This window comes from Gallus gallus, chromosome 5 (assembly GCF_016699485.2).
Source record: "Gallus gallus isolate bGalGal1 chromosome 5, bGalGal1.mat.broiler.GRCg7b, whole genome shotgun sequence".
In the NCBI taxonomy this organism is placed as follows: domain Eukaryota; kingdom Metazoa; phylum Chordata; class Aves; order Galliformes; family Phasianidae; genus Gallus; species Gallus gallus.
Window position 1 is genome coordinate 35312639 of NC_052536.1, and position 23948 is coordinate 35336586.

General features: G+C 38.8%; 1 protein-coding gene and 1 long non-coding RNA gene across 21 annotated transcripts in view; one reads left to right on the plus strand and one right to left on the minus strand.

The window, feature by feature from the left end:
• LOC112532533 overlaps positions 1–23948 on the minus strand; it is a 153205-nt gene that overhangs the window by 69881 nt on the left and 59376 nt on the right. The window contains exon 1 of one of the 19 annotated variants that reach the window (XR_006939481.1): positions 16255–16557. The exons of 16 other annotated variants lie outside the window; for them this stretch is intronic. Coding sequence is in view for 1 of the 3 variants with exons in the window: in XM_025151225.3 (XP_025006993.2) it covers positions 16255–16271 (17 nt within the window). In the remaining 2 variants the exon portion in view is untranslated. Of the gene's footprint in view, positions 1–16254; positions 16558–23948 lie in introns of those variants that run through there. 2 more of the 19 variants (XR_006939484.1, XM_025151225.3) reach the window with 2 other exon arrangements.
• LOC121111052 lies at positions 16927–21831 on the plus strand. 2 transcript variants are annotated; one of them, XR_005860499.1, is made up of 4 exons: positions 16927–17281; positions 18120–18292; positions 20547–20614; positions 21606–21831. It is a non-coding gene; the product is annotated as an uncharacterized LOC121111052 (long non-coding RNA). The 2 variants fall into 2 exon arrangements; XR_005860500.1 differs by having other exon boundaries at positions 16928–17281; positions 18127–18292.

Here is a 23948-nt window from a genome sequence, read left to right on the forward strand (position 1 = left end):
ATCGTATCAGCGTCAGATGCAGTCCAATTTGCACAATCTTTTGAAACAAATCAAATGTTCTTTTTATTGCCCATCTGACACAAGCTGGTCTCAGGATTCACGTTTCCATTTGTGCTTTCATTCTGAAGTTAACATAGCATTGAGTTCACCCTTGCATAAATTAACAGGACATTCAGGATTTCTGGTGGAATCCCAAATTATGCAGTGCTATAGCAGGTGAAATTTTTAACAAGAGAACATTAAGTACTTGTGAACGTGCTTCACGAGGAAGGGAATTAGGCTTCCACCTTCACCTGTCTGGGGCCTTCCTGCTGAAGCCACACTTAGATTAGGAGCTGGGCTAATCACAGGGAACCCCTTGTCCCCATCTCAGAGCAGAACTCACACTCTGTGAGGCCAACATGCCTTTAGGATCACTCTGCAGGGATTTACAGCCATATGAGTCAGTCAAACCTGTGTTGCAGCTCAACAGAGTTGCTCTAAGGTGAATAAACTGGTGCATTCATGTCAAAAAGAGAACAAAATCTCCTCACAGGCAAAACCACAATGCTCAGAAAGAAACAAACTTAAAAGTGCATTGAAGAGCCTCAGGTATAAAAGTGTTGTGTACAACAAACATTTTTGCATTGAAAGCAGACATTTCTTCCACTTTAAGAAAATCTTAGTATGACTCTTTATATCAGTAGTCTATACTGCCAGTTTATTCAGAAAACCAAAAGGCATTTCTCAAGATCACTGAAAACACCAGTAAAATTTCCATCAACTTCTGTTTGAGCAAGAACTATCTCTTAGATGAAGGTTTTATCTTTCTGCCTCTTGAAAGCTTCTTGTTTAGGCCCAGACACTCACCTCCTTCCTTTGGCATCAGCTGCTCATAGAAAGTCCCAATGTCATGCACTGCATGACACTTTCACTTCAACACATCTTTCCACATGCACCCCCAGTGCAAGAAGAAAGGAGGTTCTAGTAGGACTTTGGGCGTTCCCATTTGGATATGGCTTGCTGCACAAAGGCCACATGCAACCCCAATCACGCAGCCATGCAGAGAAACTGACCCAACTACCAGAAACAGTCCAGCCTCACTCACACGGCTTTGCATCCAGCTAATTAGCCCTGACTGATAGCTAGAGTACTTAGCCTTGCCTCAAAGGAGCAATACTTTGGCCAAGTGCTATCTGTTGGGGTACAGTCATCCTGCTGTGATCCCAGGGCTGGTCTAACTCCACGGTGAAGCTGCAGATGTCCTTCATAAGGAGATGAAGGACGCAGAAGGCACAATAAGAAGCCCTGCACTCAATCATCACCCTTAGCAAAAAAAAAACCAGCATGCATCTAGCATGGCTACAGAATAAGAATATATTGACTTTTCAGGCACATAATTGGAAAGATTCTAAATATCTTTCAATTCTTAAACTAGAGAAAAACACAGAAATGCTGAGATTCCATTTATTGGAAAGGCTGCAGGATCTTTCTCTGCAGAGAGGTTCATGCCCAGTCCACACAAGCTGAACAACCTGAGCTGGCTGCCCTGCCAGCTGGGCAGCGTGTCGGACTTAAATGACCTCCACAGATTGTCTCCACCTTGAGATACTCTGTGACTCAAATATGGCCTATTGCAACAAATATAGTGCTGTCAACTGTATTTTATTCTTCAAATCATTCTGGGCAGCTTTCGCTTCGTATTAACTAAAGCGCCTTATCACTCCTGTACAGCAAGTGTCTCCTGGTGGCTGAAATGGAGAAGGCTGATATTTTCTCAAAATGGATTATGGAAACTATAAAGCTGAAGTGACATGAAACAATTGCCAGTATTTTCATAAAATTTCAAACAAAGGTGTTCTGCAGATTTCCAATTTCACAGGCAATTTTTGAAATACTGTTTTTACATAATAATACACTAAGCTTCATTGTCAAAATGCAGTAAATAAAAACTATGATAAAGCATCTAAAGGACTGATGAGGTACAATATACATATAATAAGTCAACACATTCAGAAAACAACTTTTAAATCATTAGAATGCTTTCATTTTGATTGTCACAGGACTGCTTATAGAAATTTTTAAAAGTTAGCACATCAGTGAAAAGAATACTCTATTTGCTGTCTAAATATACTTCTAGTATTGCATATTAAACATTTCCCTGCCCTTTAAGCCTTCTCCAGATGTATTCTTCCTCACTCCTAGGAAACACCAAGTGATATTTGCTGGGTTCTCCAGTGCTGGGAGCAACCACAGCTAGACTGAGGACCATGCGTGTAGGCTGCATGTCAGAGACAGGCTGATGCTCAGCTGGAGAGAGCAAGCTCCACACCACAGAATTCCTCACCTACACCCATCAGCAGTCCTGGTGCATATCATTTTCTTGTGTCACTGCTACAGTTACAGCCCTTCCTGTCACCAGCAGCCTGCCCTCCTGTTTACAGCTTTGTCATTGAGATTTGTTTTTGTTTCCATTAAAATGTTTCAGACTGATTTCCTTAAATCAGTATTTCTTGTAGTTGACAGCCATAAAATTCTTTCTGGTGTAAACAGGAGTTTTGGGAGCTTTTGTTGTAGTCTTTCTCATCTACTCATTCTATCAAGTCATCTATTTTAGGTGATACCAATGTGAAAAGATGCCTAAGGAAAAACATACACACACTAGGACCTCATGCTTTATAATGAGGCTTGAGTAAGAGCAAGTATGCAGCCAGAGATTTTATTTCTACCTAGCACATCTCCACACCCATGTTCATGCAGAACTGCATCCTGTGTTATCATTTCATTGAGCACATTTCCAAGCTTCCAAAATAGTCAAAAATCCACTACGTGAACTAAGCAGGATGTACATTTGCCAAGGACATGATGTTGTTGGAGCACTTTTTCCCAGGAAGAAAAATGTTAAAAGCAGTTCTTGGTACATGATTTCCATCAAGGTAGAAATAGATTCCAGCTACCCTCAGGATATATTTTCCATCTCTTTAGGACAGGTCAGGGGAGTATAGGTTGGCCTATTTTGGTTTTACTGACCAGAAGGGGTTTTAAATACACAATTGCAGTTGAATGTGGGTAGGAAAAAAACCTTGAGTGTGTGTGTGTGCATTGCGGTGGCAGGGAGAAAGAGGGGAGGGAAACTGTAGTAGGTCACTGTTCAGAGGTGTCCTGAAAATGCTTCTGCTTTTCTCTGTTTGAATCAAAATCATGTTCTTGCATCTTAATACAAGGGCAGCATCTGTTATGTAATTAAATGTTGCGGGAATATCTGGACTTTCATCTCCGGAATCAAAGGTAATGAGTTTTTTCACTACAAACCTATTAATTAAATTAAGGCTCATTAAAGACTCGAAGCAAAAAGTCTTTACACTCAAAATTCCCAAGAGACTTGCTTACCAGACCCTTTCAGAGACTTGCAGATAGAATCAATCTGCAACTTCTCAGTGAAATGGATTTTCATTGGAAAATGCTGAATGACTGCAACAGCAACAAAAAATCTCTCTGAAAACCTGATGGGGCCTTGGAAGTCTCCTGCAAGTGTTGCAGCTCATCATCTTGCTAGGCTGCTCCATCACCCAGCTCCCCTCAAAGCACAGAGACCCCCAGCATTTTACAGTCTTGCTCTAGGTGAATCCAGCAGCACCAGGTAGTTAGGAACCCTGAGAGCCCCATGTAGGTGCAGCTCTGATGTAATCCCCTCCTAATCATGTTTTTAGTCATAAGTAGCTAGATGTGTGGACAGAAAGGTGACACTAAAGGTGTCTGAAGAGTATTAAAGGGAGGATGTCATTCTCGTATCAAATATGTCTGTGCTTGATGAGCAGCTGCAGACATGAGTGGATGGGGTTTTTTTGTTTGTTGGTCTTTTTGGGTTTTTTGTTTGGTTGGTTGGTTGGTTGGTTTTTTAACTATTTCACAGCCTGCTTCAGGGATTTTAGCCCCAGCTAAAATCTGAAACTCCAAGAAGGGAGAAAATCTGCACCTATTTGAACAAACTCTGCCTTGCTACTTGGGCCTATTGTCCAGCAAACAAGGAACAATCTGTAACTGGAGATGTAGAAGCTAATTTTATAACACCTACTTTTGTAGCAGTCAGATAGTATGGAAGTATCACAGATCATCAACAGTAGTTTTTATTCAAGGAAGCAGGAAGCAGGAGAAGCATCACACAGGAACAACTAGAAGTAGAGGGCTGCAATTTTGATTTATGGTGAATGTCTTGATTATTTATGTTAGAAAAGGGCCTGTGTGAGAAGATGAGAAGTATTCTGTTCTTCACATGGATATGACAGCACAGGAAATGCATCCAGGAGAATACTCTGGTCTGTATTTCATCTGCTGGGGCAATAAATGAATGCACCTCATTTAAGTTAAACTCTCTGTGGATTTAGATCATGAAACCACACTGAAGCCAGCCAACACTATCAGTTCTTGATGGAAGATGAAAGATCTTTTCTACTGATTACATCAGTAGGAGCAAATTTTATCTACACTTATAGAAGCCTCTGTACATTTTGAAGCTGCCCCAGTATCAACCACCTGCGTCAGTGCCATAGAGTTCAACTCAGCACAGAATGCAGTGACAAAGAAGAATTCGGGGGAAAAAAAATATGGGAGGGGGGGGGATCTTAAATATACCGTAATTATATTTTGCTGGTTGTAAGCATCTCCCGTGATTTTGTTTGAAATTTAGAAATGATCAGAGTAGCTATAAAGCTATAAAAGATTAAACTGTACGTAATTGTAACAAGCATTTGCAGCTGCATTTACAAAAGGTAAAGCGTTACAATTCTGAGGGCAGATACAAGAAAGAATGTGGAATGCATCCCATTTTATAGTTAATACAGAGCTTTAACTGTAAGAAAGGAGAAAGACTTACTACACTTACTCATAATTGCAGGAGCTGGCAAAACGCCATCTTACATTCTAAAAAGTTGTTAATTCTTAAAAGAACACGCAGTCTTCACGTAACTCCTCAGAAAGTAAGGAGATGGCTTTTTTGAAACAGAATGCCAAGTTAGCACACTGGTCCCCCCCAAAAGTCCCCCCACTTTCTTACAAGCAGTTTCATTCCATGGTGAACGTGCCATCTGCTTATACGAGAACACAAAGAAAAAGAACAGCAAGGCAAAGCAAAGTAAGAACACACGTTACTTCTAGCCCATGAGAACAAATGTTAAAAGGCAAGGATTGTGCCAAAAATCCTTCTTACTGTCACGTAAAGTCTCACTGAACAAAGGCCTTTGTTTTGTCTCTGTTAAAGCTTTTTCCTAAATTTCACACTTGGCATGTCAAAGGTTGTTGGAGGAAAAATAAAAAAAAAAAAAAAAAAAGAAAATCCCATTCAAAGCTTTGGTTTCTTCCTGCTTCCTTTTTATCTTTAAGATGTTGAAAACTCAGGTATTATCTTTGCATACACCACTATTCATCTTTAATTTAATAAATGATCTCTTCAATGTATTAATGGTTAGCAGTGCATATAAATTAGCATTTATAAAAATCAATTACATTGTCTCATAAGACAGAGGAGAAACCAAGACCTTCATCACCGGATCATTTGTATTTATCTGTTAATTATAAACCTTAATTGTCTCTTCTTATCAGATTCATTTGCATAAATTGCATAAGTTTAACGTTTAACAGGTTTTAATAGCAGAATACAATTATTCTTTAAACATTCTTTCTTGAAATATTCATTATTAATTATAGCGTTAAAATTAGAAGTTCTGATAATTGACCTTGGCTTCTCCTTGGCTCATCATCATCTGTCCATTGAGGTCATTTATCTCATGATTATGCATGCTTTGTGGCTTCTTATTACTGATGTGCTTAGTTTTAATTGTACTTTATAGCCTGTCAGATTTCTCTGACTTTTGACTTAAAGCAGAACATTATGAAGAGTTATACAAAAGTGGACTTTTTATAGTATATCCATTCTCTTAGCATATCTACATGTAACAGCACAGTGGATGGCAGAACTACTTCTAGATCTGGAGTATGCGGAACATTATGTAGAAATATTTCTATCCTGACAAGGAAAATATCATAGTTATTGGATGACTTAGTAGGAGACATAGATATGCTCTCAAGTAGCCCCCCCCAAAAAAAAAAGCAAAGAAAAAAAGAAAAAAAAAATAGCCAACTATTATGTCTCAATGGTCCTCTAATAGCCTTTTTCCCTTCATAACTGACCAGAAGCCTGACTGTTCTTTCCACTAGCTTTTTCTTCAGGGACTGAGGTTTAAAGAGGCTAGAAGGTAGTGTAATCAGAGATGATTAAGAGCAACTACTGTTGCATGAATTCAGTAGAATTTGACTGCCTTGAACATAAAGATTTCTTGAGAACTTACACTGTACAGAGGTGAAAACAAGTGTGTTTTTTTTTTCCTGTGAGATCCTTCACTGTCTCACATAGAGGGATTTACTGTACTGGCTTTTTCTTCCACTTAATACTATTCATATTATTTGCTTAAGAAAATATTTTAGATATCATCAGATATGCTTCCAAGGAAAGACACTAATATTTAAAAACATTATGTGAAGCTTTCTTAGACGGTCTCTAGCTGCTATTACTAAAATGCTAGAGATGCCTCCGGACAACAGCTTCTGAGTTCAGTACACATTTCTCTCAATGAGTGAACCTAGTTAGGAAACACTGAATTCAGTTTCTACTTGAGATTACTGATATCTCCTTCCACTTGCCTGTGCTCTCTAAACTGGTTCAAACATACTGCTCTGTCTCTGCATGACCTATTTTCAACCAGTTGCTGGCACCAGAGTTTCCTAAGATGTTCAATTCCTGAACTCAAGTAAAATCTGAGAGTGCACTCTGTGCAAATAATTTTTCTTCTCCAAGGGCTTTCTTCTGCTGGGATTTGCCATGCAAATCTTGCGTGCTAATTAATGGAAAAAATCAGCAGCAGGTGTTACTGTCCATACATCAGTTTGGTACATCTCCATCATGACCTACTTGTCCAAGAGCACACGCTTACAACTCCTATATGCATGCCTAATTGGGAGAGCAGGGAGGGCTGACTGGGTGATTACTGGGTTATAAAACAGAAGTAACAGTACGTTGCCAGTGCTTCCTCACAGTCTTACAGATGCCGTCTTGGTCCATAAGAGAAATTCAATACCTGCAACTGACATTGTCATGTTTTCTGCATGCAGGTCTAGCTACAATTATCCATTTCATCTCAAAGCCAGATTGCTAGAAAATGCTTCACTTCAATAACCTTGATGCCTGATTTACTAGATGGACCCCTTTTTATGCAAATATATTAACCATCCTAATTTACATTTAAAAGAAAGATGGCAGTATCTTGGGTACATCATTCTTTCATTGCTTCATCTCCGGAGAAGAGCCTGAAGCAAAAAGCATTCCCTCTGCCAGCTAAAACACTCTGCCAAAATATTAATGATGCCCAATTCATGAAAAATTCTGCAGAAACCAGGAATATAGCAGGGAAGCAGCAGCTTTGCACATGCCCTGGCCACTCTCCAGTGGGGGATTCCAGTTGGGCTCTTGCCATGCTTGTGAGTTCCTGTTCCCCCACCACACACAGGCCTGCAGAAGCACTTGGTAACAACACTTCCCTGCACCGTAGGAGCAGGAACAAACAACATACAGATACTTGCAGCTTCAGCACTCGTTCATCACAGAGCAAGTGTTAAAAGTCTTTAACAAAAGATCTGCTTGCATTAATAGGTATAATTTACCCGCTTTGTCATGCAGTGTTAATATTAAGACGTCACAGAAACACGCAGACTGTCAGAGGTTATTCTAAAGGCAGTTTTCTGTTACTCTCACCCTCTATTTGGTTTCCGTCTAAGGAAACTGATCCAGTCACAACATGGCTGAATTCCAGGCTATCGCCTTTCAACAGCAAGAGCACAGCAACACACCATCGTACTGAGCTATGGTCACTTTGCCAGCTCCTTATCTGAAGAAAATCAAAACCCACCCTGCATCACCCAGTGCAAGATGATAGCCACTCTTTTAGGGTGCACACAACATAACAAAGTAACTCATCCAGTAGGCTTTTTGTATTCTAGGTTCGATGTCTGTAATTTCATGTAAAAATATGTTCCAACACAGGGAGAATACTGGAATGTTTGCTTCTTTCTGTGGTCCCCATCATTCAATTCAAGGTTGCCCACAGTACCTCCTCTGAGTACGGTGTCATTCTATCCTCCAGCCACTCCCCTTTGTGGAAAACACCTCCAAGTCTCTCATCTGACTCCTCCTACTGCCATCACATCCTGTGTGCCAAAGGGCTGCAAATGTACCCCTCTTCTACTGAACTATTTATTCACCTCCACCTATTCCCATTTCTTCACCTTTCTCTCTCATCTCTACGTGGATGTCCAGAGTCCTTGTAGTCAAACTGCAACTATTTTTTTTCCCTGCATCCTTTTCCATTTTGAGTGACCCACTGCTGCACATCCTTTTAGATTAAGCTGTCACAGCTGTTGCCAAGATATTAAACCACATTTTCATTGTACCTTTACGTTTATTTGTCAACACTGACTGCCAAAAATCATTTCCCTTCATCATTGTATCAGATATGTCACCTCAACCTCATGTATTATAAGTCCATCTGTTGATTTTGTTCCATAATAGATCTTCACTTATGTGCATGTCATATTTGTGTTCAAAGCAGACAGAAAGACGGAAGGCTCCTTGATGTGTACTGTTAGCACAGAAGAAAACATGTTGCTTTAATGATATGACTTTTCCCCGCCCCAAATTAACCAGGACTATTTCCTCATTAAAGCAAGAGCTGCACTGCTATCATGCAGAGGACTCAGGGTCCAGACTTGCTAGATATCTCCAGTGATGACTGCTGGCACAATGAAGGATAATTGCCCCTGATTTCTCAAGGTTTCAATTCACTTAATTCAGCTAGATCTGCTATGAAGACATCTGGTTTCTTGGTGGTTTTGGGGGACATTCCCCCCGTCTGCTACTCTGCATAAAAATGCCAACCTTTCATTATGGCAATTAAAACTGAATAGAAACCTGTTTCAAGAAATAGAGTGAGGTGAGCCGCTGGACAAACTAGATCTCTCTCCGGTATGCCTTGCAAATTCAGCATGCATGCAATTTCTGCTGTGCAGCCTCTTCTCTCCTCCCACAGACCTTAGCTACTGCTGAGACATCAGTTTTCTGTTGTCCCTTTGACTGCCTAGAGAGGTGGTGGATGCCTCATCCCTGAAGACATTCAAGGTCAGGCTGGAAAGGGCTCTGAGTGCCCTGATCTACCTGTAGGCATCCCCATTCATTGCAGGAGGTTTGGACTAGATGGTCTGTAGGGGTCCCTTCCAACTAAAATGATTCTATGACCTGGGTGACTGGCTCTAGTTTGTTGGTGTGTAGCCCCATCCATTAAATTTGTGGAGGAAGAAATCCTATGCTGATTGCTATGAAAATCAAGGCCAAGTTTGTTTTCTCAGCCTTACATCTGTGTGACAGAATACTCTGATCCCTTTCTTTTCCTGGAATACAAGCAAGTTTCACGTTTCCTCTGTGTATAATAAAAGTAGTTACCCTCTGGCCAACTCAGATTGTTGTTTCTAAAAATTGTTTTTCTCTCTGGTTTTATAGGGCAATGTAATTATTTGAATTGCAAGAGCACTGTCTGAACAAAGTCTGGAATATCAAACCTATCAAGTCACAAGTTCTCTAGTAATTCAGGAGCTATAACAGAAATTTCTACCTTTTTCTTTGCATAACAAACCAATAAAATTGCAGCTGCTCAAAGAACCAGTTTGCACTGCTGAGACAGGTGCATTTTAAAGCCAGTAACCCAGTTCAGAGGAACTTAAATATTTAACATGGAGGTTAAACACATATTTAAAAACTAACTTATGCAAGCAGCAAAAATACTTTGCTGTAACACAAGGTCCCTGTCATGTCAGAAGGATGAAGCAGGGAATGCATCATGGCTTAGTGATCTCATATCATTACAGATTAGAGGGATATTAGATCCAATCTACATCATAAGGATAGCTTCCATTCATCTCCTAAGCTATCCTTACCGCTCATTCAGTCATCTAACCAAGAAAACTGCAAGAAAATTATGGGCAGCAAGATAATCAGTGAATGACAGTGGCACCACTGGGTCCTGCTCTATATAAACAGAAACTGTCTGTGTCCTGCACAAGAAAGACATCCCTTATTTCCTTGTATGGTGAGGATCTCACCTGTGATACTTGCTTTAAGGCTCTGCCTTCTTCAGTCATTGTGGTTTTGCACCTCTGCCAACAGCCTGGAAGAGACCTGCTGTTCCCAGTTCCTCCATATTTTAGCCCACTTTGAAAACTCTGGGTAGCACCAGCCTAAGAGGGATCTTCCACTAGCACCACTTTTGTATTAGGGAGTCCTTCTTGCACAGAACTTTGTATCCTTGTTTGTTTTTCTGCTCAGGCTGAGGGAAACTAAGAAAACAAGCAAAAAATACCAAAATGCAGAATCTAAACAGTCATATTTTTTCTTCTTTTTATCCTGCTCTCCTATAATGGCTGTTCATTCTGACCATTTATCCATCTGTTCAGTTATTCTCTTGTAACTCCCACAGGTGGCTCACTACTGCATGATTCTCGTGCAATCTGTTATTCAAATTCTATTTGGCTTTTATTGCACTTCTTTGTTGTTGTTGGGTTTTTTTGTGATCATGTGTCAAACTTTGACCACTGTGCCCCAGAATACAACTGGTCCTGTGTTGGTTCTCCAAACTCATGCTTTTTTTTTTTTTTTTTTGCCTTTTTTTTTTTATTTTTATTTTTTATGGCCCTGCATAAAACCTCATTGAAGAAGTCTGTTAAAAACATCTGGCATCCTGTTCTTAGATCACTTAAAAAATAATTGGTCTAACACTTCCAAGAATCTCATCCCAGGCTTCAGAGACAGGCAGACCAATCTTGTACATTGTATTTTTAAATTTAAGAAACATGTTTTGCTTGAGATAGCTCTATTTTTTTTATTAAAGTTAAAAAACAAGTGGAGCAGAGCCTCTCAATAATACTAAACTTGTCACTTCACAATGCATGCAGTAATTTAACATTGTGTGCTTAGCACGCATGAAGTAACAAGCGTTTCATATTAATGCTGTATTCGTAATGGTATGTCTGAGCTGTACAAACAAAAGATAATTGAGTCAAAAAATGAAATAAAAATAAACAGTTCTCCAGAGTGTGGAGTTTGAATAGAAGGATTAAAAGGTGTTTGACCTTCCCTTTGCAAAAATGTTGGGATAAGCCAAACAAGCCCTGTGAAAACTAACATCATGCCAGTGGCTTCAAAGGGCTTATACTGAGTCCAAGTATTCATATTTTTACACCTTATAATACATAATATATATTAAGTTATATTTCCATATATAAATATCATACACAATTTGATTTACTGTCCTTCATAACACATGAACACATGAATAAAAGTCTTGAAGCTCCTAAGTACTGAAGTGCCTTCTTAATTGAATTCAGTGGACCCTTAGACAGAAGGATACAAATCGTGTGAACAATGAGTGCTCTATGCCATGTACAATTCCATTTATGATCAAATGTAATAAGGAAATGTTACATATAATGTAGTACGAGAAGAACTGAAAATGAAGTTGCTGGCTGGAATTTTCTAAAACTTCAAATAGTGCACAGTCTCATAATGAGGATGACTTTTTCAAGAATATGGATACGAGAAGAGACATTAGATCACGTGGAGGGATTTGTTTGAAGTCAAAAAAGGAACTAGGTAACGAGATGAACCACATGCCACTATCGGAAATATGCTCTTAGTACCAAGGACAAGTAATTTTGGATTTAACACTCAAGAAAACAAAAGAGAACAGGAAAGAATATATTTGCACATCCCATTTAAGTTTGAGACTTAACTGAAGACATTGAGGTCTCTGTCAAAATTAGTGACACCTCAGAAGCTGCATTTTCCATTAGCTGCAGAAAAAACCTTTCAGCCGTATTGAATGGCAATAGCTATTATACATGCTTGGATGAGGCAGCTTCATTTCTCATTTTATCAAGCTGGTTTCCTCTTCTTTACAAACATCCTTCTATCCAAGTGCTCAGAATGCTATCTTTAAATACTTATATTTTCAGAAGTGCACACTAGGTTTGCCATTTTCATCCAAGACAATCATTTTAGACTGATGAACCTTTAGCTATGAAGATCTAAAGGTCATCCAGGGAGTGCTGCTTTCCACATAGCTGCTTTCCACCATATACTCAACTTCTGTGCAGATGACTTACTTCTATACATAACCAATCCATTCTTAAAAATAAACATTCTTATTTTACTCTAGTCATTCTTACACCTCACTGGCTGTTTGGGCTAAAAATGAACTCCATCTTTCCTCTATCTACAGTCAATACCTTAGGTGGAAAAGGATTCCACTATCTTGGTAATTTAGTACATTCCTAGGGATTCTTCTAGACCACTGCCATCTAGAAGAAACAAGGAGGGTGGTAATGCAAGTATCACAGACCTTCAAAATTTATCATTTCTCTTTCCAATTCAGTACTGATGTTTTTGCCATTCCTGCTGGACTTGAGAATTGCAGAAAAAAAATTATTACCTTAGTGCTGTGCTGCAGCTTCAAAGATTTGAAAAGCAACCTTGTGTTTTGAGAATTTGTATTGTCGCGTTTTTGGGGTGATCTAATTCCAGAGCTTTCATTAAGTGTCCTTGAAATAGAATTCTAACTGCATAAAAGCGGCAATCAAATGGCAATCAAATTTAAATAAATAAATAGATAAATAAATAAAACAGCACATCTTAGTTTTCATATTTCTAATTCCACATCTTATTTAGTAGGTGGCTTAAAAATTGATATAACAAGGTACTTCATACTGATTCGTGCCTATCTTAAAGAACAAAAACAATTTGAATAATCAAAAATGTTTCAGCATTATCTTTTAATCTAAGGCATTTTTCCTTCATTTTTTTTTTACCAAAACAAAAACAGTAATTTGTACTTGGGATAAACAACTTTTTTTCTCAGCTGAATTACTGACTTTTTAAAAATCAGCCTGCCTTACATTTGCTTATGACCAGATTCATCAACGTATTTATTTATTTATTTGGAGGATGGGTGAAACTTATCCACAAAACACGAGATTTCATATGGCAAACAGGTATGTATATTGTACTTCTGTACCCAAACAGGATCAAAAAGAAGTCCTAGGCTTCTCTACTTCTAAACCTCTTACCAGCACCAATCCATAGCTCGTGTTTGATCTTTTCTCTGTGGACTGCTTTCATCAGTGTTTTAACTTACTAAACTAAAGCCTGCCAAGTCCAGTGTTGCTCATGCCATTCCCATGTTCTCATCACTTTCATCAACACTTTAAGCAAAGGAAAAAATAGGTTTGTTACTGCTATGCTTTGGAAACAGGACAAGTTATTGTGCTCTCAAAGGAAGGATGAAGTGAGAGCTTGGGAGCTCTTCCGACTGGCACTGTCTCTTGGAGCCGCTGCTCACTCTCAGGTGGCAACCACCTTGGTTAGTTTTGGAGACCTATTCTGATGCTGCTGCAAATTCTGCTGCTCCTAGTGCCATCCAGCAACAGAAGCTCTGTTAGGGAAGCTGGAAATGCTCCTGGTCACAAAGTAGCGAGTGCAAAAGGCTGTTTTACTTCAACTGACCTTAAGGCCTAGGAAGATGAGAGGATGGGAAGAGAATCTGGTTGTTTACCTTACTAATAACTGAAGCTCATCCCTAGACAACTTCTATCCATTATTCTCCTGCATGTTCAACAGGCACAAGCATTGCTTCCAGATGCAACACCCCTTCTCTCACTACAAGTATCTGTCTAAATCAACTTGAATCTTGGATCTCAGGAAAATATCTGTACTGCACAGATTTACTGGAGCCTTCAATTTGCCTAACTTGGTTCTTTACACACATATAGCAGCTTTTGACAACTGAAATTAAAGGAAGTTTCATAGTATATCACATTAGTTGTTTTCAGGTCCAGTCAGATCAGTTCCCCTCAAACAATATCAAACCACTGTGTCCATGCAAAGTATGACTTTGAAAGGCAGAGTGTACAGCTGACATGATGACCTTTTCCTGTGCATCATACAGTGCTTTTCTTTCTCTCTGCCTCTCTCTTTCATTCTACCCAGTTTAAAAATAAATCTTTTAGAAGATGCAGTGATTTTAGTGGGTTTCATTTCTATCACTCTTTCCATTCAAGTCTCCTTAGTGTGATAAAGTAACAATTTCTCCCAGTTCTAAATGGGGGCTTAGGTGGAGAAGCAGAGTTTCTCTTAAGCTCATTTATCCTATTCCTTCTCCTTTTGCTCAGAGGAGTTCTCGGTACAATGCAGCTATTTGGAGGCCAAATCAATTACTGTAGTCTAGGGTGCTGTTTCTGGACTAGAAGTGAAAGTACTTTCAGTTTAACAAGGCTTAATAGAGGTTGTTAAGGGTGTCTGACATTTTTTGACCTTTGCTCTTCCATCTCAGTTTGAATGGGTCTGATTTAATTAGACAAAAACAACATAAAAATGAATGCAAGTGCAAAAGCTCAGAAGAATACAACTATAGGAAAAAAAAAATCATTTTTCTGCTAACCTCAAACTGCAGCCACAGATCATGTCTCAGAGTGATGAGGATGCTGAGCCAAAAGCAGAACTGGTTAGAAATCATGAAGAAGAGATCATGCCAGCACCACAGTTTTTAGGTCATTGACAACACCCATCACAATTTTACCTCCTGGAATAAAGGTTAAGCAAAGTCTAAAGCTGGATAAAGCCTATGAACTCTACGTAGGTGCTTTTGTGTTTTCTTTAATTGAATATAGTCAGCCTTTGGAAGTGTTCACACAGCAGCACAACAGATTTTCTTCTGCTTAGACATCTCCCCTCTCTGTGCCTGGGGACTGTTTTCCCCCTGATCTGTGCAACTCTCTAAGAGCCAGCTGGGGTGAGGGTTTCAAAATACACGTTCCCTTCTCATTGGGTTCATTGTTCCTTTTTGGAGTTTTAAGTGAGTAGTTCAGTCCCAAATGTAACATTTAGCTCCCACCGAGAACTGGTGCACCCTGTCATGACCCTAATTTAACTATTTTCACCTGGCCTTCTTCCACACTATACTGCTACTTATATTGTCTCATCTCCTAAAAATAAAGAGACGCTGACATAAAAAACATAATTTCTGCTCTGTGCCTCTGGAAATATATATATCACACAGAAAGCTTCCAAAGTTTCATAATGTCAAGGCTATCATAGGAAAATTATACTGTATTCTAGGTCTAGGTTGTTCCAACAAATGTAAATAAGACATTGCAATGGGTAAAGTCAACAGAATAGTAACCCACATTATGCTATCAAATAGCTTATTTATCTCTATTACTGACAATACATTCTTATTCAGAAGAACATTCATTTTGTAATATTAAGGTCAATTTCTCGGGAAAGAAAAATAAATTATAGAGGACTCAGTTCCAATATGATTTCCAGCAGCTTTCTTGAAATCATTACATCATTTTGGGCTGTAGGCTTGAATTCAGTAATCTAATGACACTCCTGTCTCTCCGGCCTTAGATATAGGTGTGCTCATTTACAGTATGAATCATGCAGAATACACTGCAGCAAATGTGTGCAGGTGGGGACAGATGCACATACAGTTCTACATTGTGACAGAGGACAAAAAAAAAAAAAAAAAAAAAAGGAACTGGCATTACTAAAAAGGTAAAATAGTATTAGAAAATTTGGATTTCAGTCTAATGAAGAGATCAGTCATTTGGAATAAGTAGACTACAGCACACAACGTGAGTTAGTGTGTGAGACACTTTATAACATTTTCACAAGATTCTTCCTCACAGATGCTCAGGACAGAAGTCAAGCTACAGACTTTCAGTGACATATGAGATCTTTACTGCATAGATGAGGAAAATAAGAATGAAAAATAAATAGTAGAGGTTGGCAACAGATCATGTGCTTGAAAGCCAAAGAGTAGGCTTTTGGCCAATAGCAAAAAATGGGGAGTTTATATTGGGCAAGGGCTCTGGAATCAGTGTGGATAAACTAAAAGAAAGATTCAGGCACCTTTTGCATGTCTTTGCACAAAAAAAACCATAAATACCTGCAGCTCTTTTTATGAAGCCATATATAGACCTGATTTATTCCAATGGGATGACAATTCAGTACTTCTTTTTTTTTTTTTTTTTTTATAAAGAAAGAAAGAAAGAAGGTAAAATAGAGGCATGCATTGATGTCTGCCAGGAACAAAACTGAGTTTTAGGCAGATTCTTCCTTACCTCTTCTGAAGAAACATCAAGGTTTTGCTGCCAGCAAATTACAGCTCAGGGACCTGGGACTTTGTTTGGCCCACCCAGAAGAAAGTACACTAAAGCTACTGAAACCAATTATTTGATTTTTTTCCAACATTCATAGGAAGCTGAGACTCTTCAAAGGAAGCACTGGCCTCAGATGTATCTCCAGAACTATTTGAAAATTCAGCATTGCTCAAGACCAACAATTGCTGAGTATTCAGTTTGATATGCTAAAGAATTAATTATCATCCATGACTAACTCCTGAAACCCCATGCCTGAGACAGTTTCTCCTGTGTTGGCTTTTTTTTTTTTTTTTTCCTTTTTAAATGATGATTTTTCTGAATATTTTCACTGTTTTCCTGTTGTAGTAAAGAATACAATACTAATACTTTTCATTTCCTGAGACACTGCATCAGAGCCATACAGTAAGTACAGACTTCAAGTCACATTTATTCTCATAAGCCTCAAGAGAGAGGGTTTTCAGTTCAGGGGGATTTGATGTTCCACTGGGAATACCTAATAGAAATTTTGGTTTAATAGCTTCCATAGCTTTAAGGCATCTTGCAATAGTTTATTTGTGTTTACCACAAGCTCAGTTACAAGTCAAACCCTCTGGGCATTAACCAAATTATCCTGTGCTTCTGGCAAATATGGGCATTTGTTTCCATTTAATCTTTAGTTAGAAACTGATGGATTCGTTTTAGCAAGTGAACTCTTAAAGCACCATGCATTTCTTCCAAAAGGTCAAAACACAAATACCAAAACATGAAATAATCAGAAATTTGCAACGGTATGTCCCTCCTTACCCTGAACTATGCCCAGGTGGCTTTTGAGTATCTCTGAGGTGGGAAGATTCCAGAACATCTCTAGGCAGCCTGTCGGTACTTAGTCATTCTCACAATAAAGACACACTTCCTGAAGTCCAGATAGAACCTCTTGTTTGTGCCCACTGCCTATTGTGCTGTCACTGAGCACCACTGGAAAGAGTCTCACTCCATCCTCCCCCTTCAGGTAGGTACATTGGAGAGAGCCCCATTGGTCCTTCTAAGCTGTAGGCCAAACTCCCAGCTGGTTCTCAAGTTCTGAAGTATCCTGAGAATCAGTCGCATAGAGTACAAGTGGAAGATCAAAATAGCAAGCTTTAAGAAGAAAATTAAATGCCAGGTTCAAACCATAATCTGCTGCATTTTAGCCAGGCAGCTTTCATTCACCATCAACATCCATTTTATAACAGTGGCTATAAAAGTAAAACTCAGTATTTTCAAAAGATCATTTCATGGCTTTACCAGAGAGCCATCTAGCATCCTTAGCTCTGCAAGCCAGACCTTTTGACAACTGTGATGTGCATTTTGGTCCACTTGAAATAGACAGCATCTCCAACTGGAGATTTATCTTTCAGACTTTTAGCTTACACATGGGACTGCCAAAATACCAACTGTTGAGACCCTCACTAACAACCTTGGAAGGAAAGAAACAACCAAAACATGTTCTGCACCCTGAGAGATACCATAAGTTGACTTGAGCCACTTCACATCCATTGTGATTACATCAGAAATGGGTATAACAATTATGCCATCCTTTCTGCTACTTCAGGATTTAGCTCTTTGGCATAATTATACACAAAAATTGTGTCCAAGATAGCCAGCAAGCAACTGTTAAAGGTAATATCTTGTACATAATTAAGTTCATTATGTAGTTATATGGAACTCTGATGATGTCACTCCTTTCCCTACATGCTTGTGTTTTCTCAATCTAAATGAATATTTTATACTTGTGTTATCCTAACAAAAAGCTATCCAACTCAGCTGGAGTCACACCTAATCTTGACTTCATACTCACTCTTCCTGAGAAACCAGATTTCCTCCTTCAAGTTTCACAAATAGCTACTGTGGGCCAACCTTGCAACATCCACCAACACAGGATCAAAGGAGATAAGCATCTGTTGAAATATTTACAAGCTCAACTTCCATGCCAGAACACAAGGCCAATCTTTAAGAAACTTCCTTCTTCTACATGAGTAAGGTAAATACCTATTTGAAGGAAAACATATCTGGGCTGTTCTGTGAGGTATGAAATGGGAGCGTGAATGATTCGGGACCAACTCTGTAAATTTGGGGCAGTAATAAAGGGAATGAGATCACAGACCTGACAATTCCAGATAACGAACTTCAGCACTAGATAGAAACCTTCACCAATAGGCTGATGGTTGATTTATCTAGAGGACTGAACTTGGTAGGATCTCTAAAACAAGGTCCCAGGCATCCCTGTAGAGGAAGTTTAGAAAAGTTTGTCCTGTCTCCATTCGCACTACAGACAAAATACACCCGTTCCAAACTTGCTATTCTGAGACCTTTCAGTAATCCATAAGTAAATGTCTATTTTACTAAATTCCTGCAGGAAAGTTTTGCATTCTGTTCCAGACAAGAATTAAGGAACTCAAGAGTCAGGACTCCCTGGGGTTGGTAAGAGACAGACCAGCACAAAAGACCTGCTCAGGAGACCTGAACAAGCATTTTGTCTAGAAATTTCAAAGACAGATTTAGGGAGGTGAAAAGGATGTGACAGTCAGCATATTACATGCAGAATGCCTGCATTTTAATTGGGAGCACCCCACCGACCCTCATATGTTCCTATCAGCACTGTAGCTACATCCAGTTTCACCTGACACTAACTTCCCAAAGATCATTCCACTGACAGTTTTGCTTAGTGTCAGCTCAAGACCATGATCCCACTCCTCAGCTCAGATGGCGTAGATGTGGCAGCAAATTCAGCCTACACATCTTCAAAAAGTTGAGGATGAGCTTAAGCGTCTGCAACATAGAAGAGCCATATTCCTGTCAGCTTCCCCTGAAGTAAGGGGAAACAGAATCCTTTGCTGCATCCTACCAGCTTCAGAACCAGTTTTATCAAGTAAAGTCAGGATGAACAGTATGAATAATTACTATTTCCAGTCACTTTTCACTTTCCGTGCGGAGTATATCTAGCAAAACTAGCACATTCACTTATCTGGGAGCAAAACAGAACAATTTTCATTTACTGAAATGAATGAAAAGGGTAAGATGAGAGTCAAGACTGCCGGAAACCCCAAAAATTGCCAAATGGAATATGATAGTTTGCACACCTTTATATTTATTCTGTGTCTCCTCCCTTAGCAGAATCACAAACACAGACATTCACTATTTGAACAATCATGCTTACTCTATTTTCTTTGCTGCTTAAATAAAGCATTACTTAGTAAAAGGCAATCTGGGGGGCCTTTCTGGACTTGCACATATCCAAACCTGGAAAAAACAGTGATATTAAAAGAAATCAAATCCCTCGATGACAACACAGCTATCTACCTGGTATGAGAATCCAGTTTTCAAATGCAGCAATTTTATCAGTGACAGAGGAAATCAGAGATGCACACTAACATAGAAAAAATCTGATCAAGACTTAGTCACTATGTTGGTCAGATGAAACTGGAGCTCTAGCACAGCTTTCAGAAGTGCCTTAGGCAAATTTCTGTGTGTTTTAGGGACAATTAGTTTTAAATTCAGCTTGGATATCAAAGAAAGGTGCAGCTCTCTAGTGGTAATGAATAAGTAGGGCTCAGAATGTATCTAACTACTGAATTCAGAATAGATATCCAGGTATTTGCAGTGGGTGAGGAAACAGTAGTGGTCATATAACTCTTACATACTATTCGTCATACATAACATTAACATTTGCAAAATAGTGTGATCATAGATCATCTTTTCTATATCTTAACAGATATAGAAAAATAGGCTGCTGCTCTACAGGCAGCTGGTATATCTCAAAAAAGCCATGAAAGTTATAAAGGATAGGATGAGGTAACAGCCTGAGAGGAAAACATATACTACTTATAATATGCACACAACAGATTTTAAAAGTCTCCATATGGCAGATAATTATCTTTCATTCTCTTCAATAGTTGGTAAGCCTTTTGCACATTAGCAAGTGGCCTTGCTTATTGTGAGAATTAGTCATTCTCACCATAAAGACACACTTCCTGAAGTCCAGATAGAACCTCTTGTTCTATCTCAGGAATAGACCTGCTGCTTGATTTTATGAGAGTAAATGCAGAGAAGATATGAGAAAGATGGTGGTGAAAGGAGTAATAAAAAGAGAGAGAGAGAGAGAGAGAGAGAAATGATAATCTTCATCACAATAGATAAAAAATTGGTGGGTGATATCACTGGAATCTTGACCTAGAAATTATCTTAATACTGGCCTCAAAGATGCCTTCCCATATGGAGCTGCTACCATTTTTTAGCATTACAGATCAGGATCTTGAGACAGAAAGTGGAAAACAGGAGAAGAGACTACAGCTCCATGCAGAAGGTAAGCAGAGTTACAAAAGCACCTTTAAAATAGGCAAAACTAACTCCCCATCCCAGGACCAGGAAACTAAATTGCTTGAGGAAAGCTTCCCTGAAGATTTCTCTTGAACATGCTCAGTCCTCTTGTGGAAAGATTTCCAGATAATGCCTTTTTCTTTTACTCCTCTTGCTGAAGCATGAATTGAGAGGCATGGTGTTGAGGCAACGAGACAGTATATGCAGGTTTATTAGCACCTGTGACAATTATACACTAGGACACTTTTAAAGCCCAGTTTTGACATTTCTACACTATAAAAAAACTTATATAGATCCCAAATAACAACAGAAGCAATATATATATATATATAGACATATATATTTATATATCCCTTTAGGGATAAAGAAGAGATTAAGATAATGAGTGCTTATTATCTAGAGACTTATTTATGCTAAGCTATTTATGTTACAAATGTTGATTAAGTGATGTAAGCAAAAGCAGTAGAGAGAATCATTCTCAGCCACAGACTACATGAGTGGGCAGAGACGGATTTAAAACAGCCCCCCCTCCTCCCTCACCTTCTCCCAGGTGAGAACAGAGATTAGAGGAGATATGGAGCAGATGCTGTATAAACAAATACTTTGGATTAGGCACAGATATGTGCAATCACTCAGTAATTTATCTGCTGAGAAACACAGGAGGTACAAGAGTTCAAGTCCCTAAAAAATGGGTTTTACTTCTTATGTCTTAAAATTCTTCTTAGGATTTGTTGCCCAGTAGAGAGAACTCTGTTGAGTTTCTAGAATAGAGCCACTATTACACAGTAAGGAGAAATCCTTTCTTCCTTTGGAGAAGTTCAAATAGTGTAAGTCTCTCCTAGATAATTTAATAATCCCACAGCTAGCCCAAAGTATTTTTATGGCGTATTCCTTAACTGGTTTTGGTGCTTCTACAATAGCTCTGCTTTGGGCCATCTTCTTCACATCCCTGAATGATTCTGTTTTCTGAACTACAGCATGTCCACAATAATAAAGTGAGAGTCCTGCACTACACAGCAGAATCTCTCTCTGCTGACCTCAGGCAACCTCAGAGAAGAAGAAGCTGTTTCAGTCCTTCTCAGTTAATACTTGGCTTCTTTCCAGAGACCTATCTAAAAAAGGATAATTAATGCTAATTGCAGGGTTTTATTTTTGTAATGAAGTGCACAAGTCTACATCTTTACAAAACTAGCCCCCATTAAATGCTGAAATAAAGAAATGAAATACTTCAGATTTTATTACTTATTCTTAACCATTAAATACATCTTAAAAATTAAGTCGTATTAAAATTAAATTATTTTTAAGATTGCAGTGTTCTAATGCTTGTGAGCCAGTCTATGCTTTGAACCTCTATCAGTGCTTCCAAAGACAAGGAGAAAAAAGCATTGCGAAAGGAATACATTTCTCACTTTGAGAAGATATGCATAAGTGCCCACTGAATTGCCCTAAATCAGTGATTAAAACAACATGAAATACATGATCATTCTCTCTTTAAAAGGAATGAAGTCTCAAAGTAAAATCAATTGCTAACATTTATTTGTATGACATTTGCAAACACAGTACTGCATTCACTTATCCTAATCCTATCCCACGCCTTCATTTTCTCTTGTTATTTACGCAATATTCATAAATGTTTCAACTCCTACTCTGGCAATATATTTTCCATTTTCTCCCCTATGGCAGGTGTCTCATGCATTAATCTTTACCGTGCAACTCCTCTCGCCTCAACTATGGTCTTTTGTGGTTGCCCAGGGCTAGGATTTAGTTTATCCAGCCATATATTCTAAGTGCTCCTTAAGGTAGCAATGGTGGTTAAATGAGCATTGCTGTTCCTACTTATTACGTAGGTTGCTCCAGAAGTAATGCCTGATGAAGAGATTCTCCTTGCTCTAAAGGTCTTCAGTCTAAGATTGTGATGGCAATAAGAGGCAGGTTTAAAGAAGACAGAATTCACAGTCAAAGATACAGGAATAGTATATTACACAGTACTATAAAGAGTTGGAAGAGTCAGGAAAGAAAAAAAAAATCCACTCAACCAATTTGTACCACATCAAAAAGGTTTTCAAGTCCACTACAGAAGAGAAAGAAAACCAGTCCTGCTCTGAATTTATTATAATAATTTTGATTCAGTCTCACCCTAAAAACACTTTCTAGGTACTCCATACAGCAGATGATTTCGTTCATTTCCAATATCCAATCACCATTTCAACAAAACATATTTGCCTAACAAAATAATTTGAATATAAAGATCTAATGTACACTGACATAAATGGCATATTAGGGAAAAACAGCAGCTGATGTCAATGGAACTAAGCTGAAGTAGTGCCAGGTTAAACAACACTATAAGCAGATCCACGGATTGTACTGCAGACTTTTTTGCCACGCGTTCCTCAAATCATCCTGTACAATGGCTGCCAGTGCCAATCCTGGCATCTGAGTGACAAGAATCCCAAGGCTGCCTAAAACAGCGGCGGGGCAGATCCTGATGTGACTACATGGATACTCAGACATCCTTTCAAACACAGCAGATCTTCTCTTGGAAAACGATCAAACAAAACCATTCCTTTCCACAGTTTTCCTCTCATCACCACCATTTTAGAATGTAGTTTAGCATAGGGTTACCTGTCTTTCTTCTTTGAGGGTGAAAGTGCTTTTTTGGAGCACCCTCCAAAAAACGAAACGTGCAGTTTTTATGACTGGCACTCGAGCATTCATTTACATGTTCATATTATGAATTCTCATTAGTCAATTTCAAATACTGCAAGAAGAAATAGGGATATTTCCAATCACTCAGAACAAGAAATGCAATGCACAACACTGTTTCAGTAATTTAAGAAAGCCTTTTAGGTTCAGTTCAGTTCCAGTCATTTCTGAGAGCATGATTCTTAGGAACATAGATTTTCTCTTTGCACAGTAATCTCATACACAGGGTTTCTCAATGTTACTATTTCCTGGTTTGCACAGGCATTCAAGGTAAAAAGCAAAACACTTTATTCAATTCTTAATGTACTTCTCATTTTTCAACCTCACCATGTGCTCTCAAAGACATCTAAATATCCACATTTAAACCCAGTTCTTGGCTGGTGTTTTACAGCTATTGCACAGCCTCTTGACTGTCTCCTGTGCCTCACTGTAGGTGAGACCGGCTTCTCTTTCTAACCCTGGCAACTGTCTTGCCTCCTCCTGTTTGCATAAGCTCTGATTGCCTTGAGCTGCTTCTCTTTCACAGCTCTTTCCTGCAAGACTTCACATAAATCACAGAGACGGTAAGGGTCAGTATTGTACCTTTTCTTCTAAGCAAGTAGTTTGCTTTTAAGATT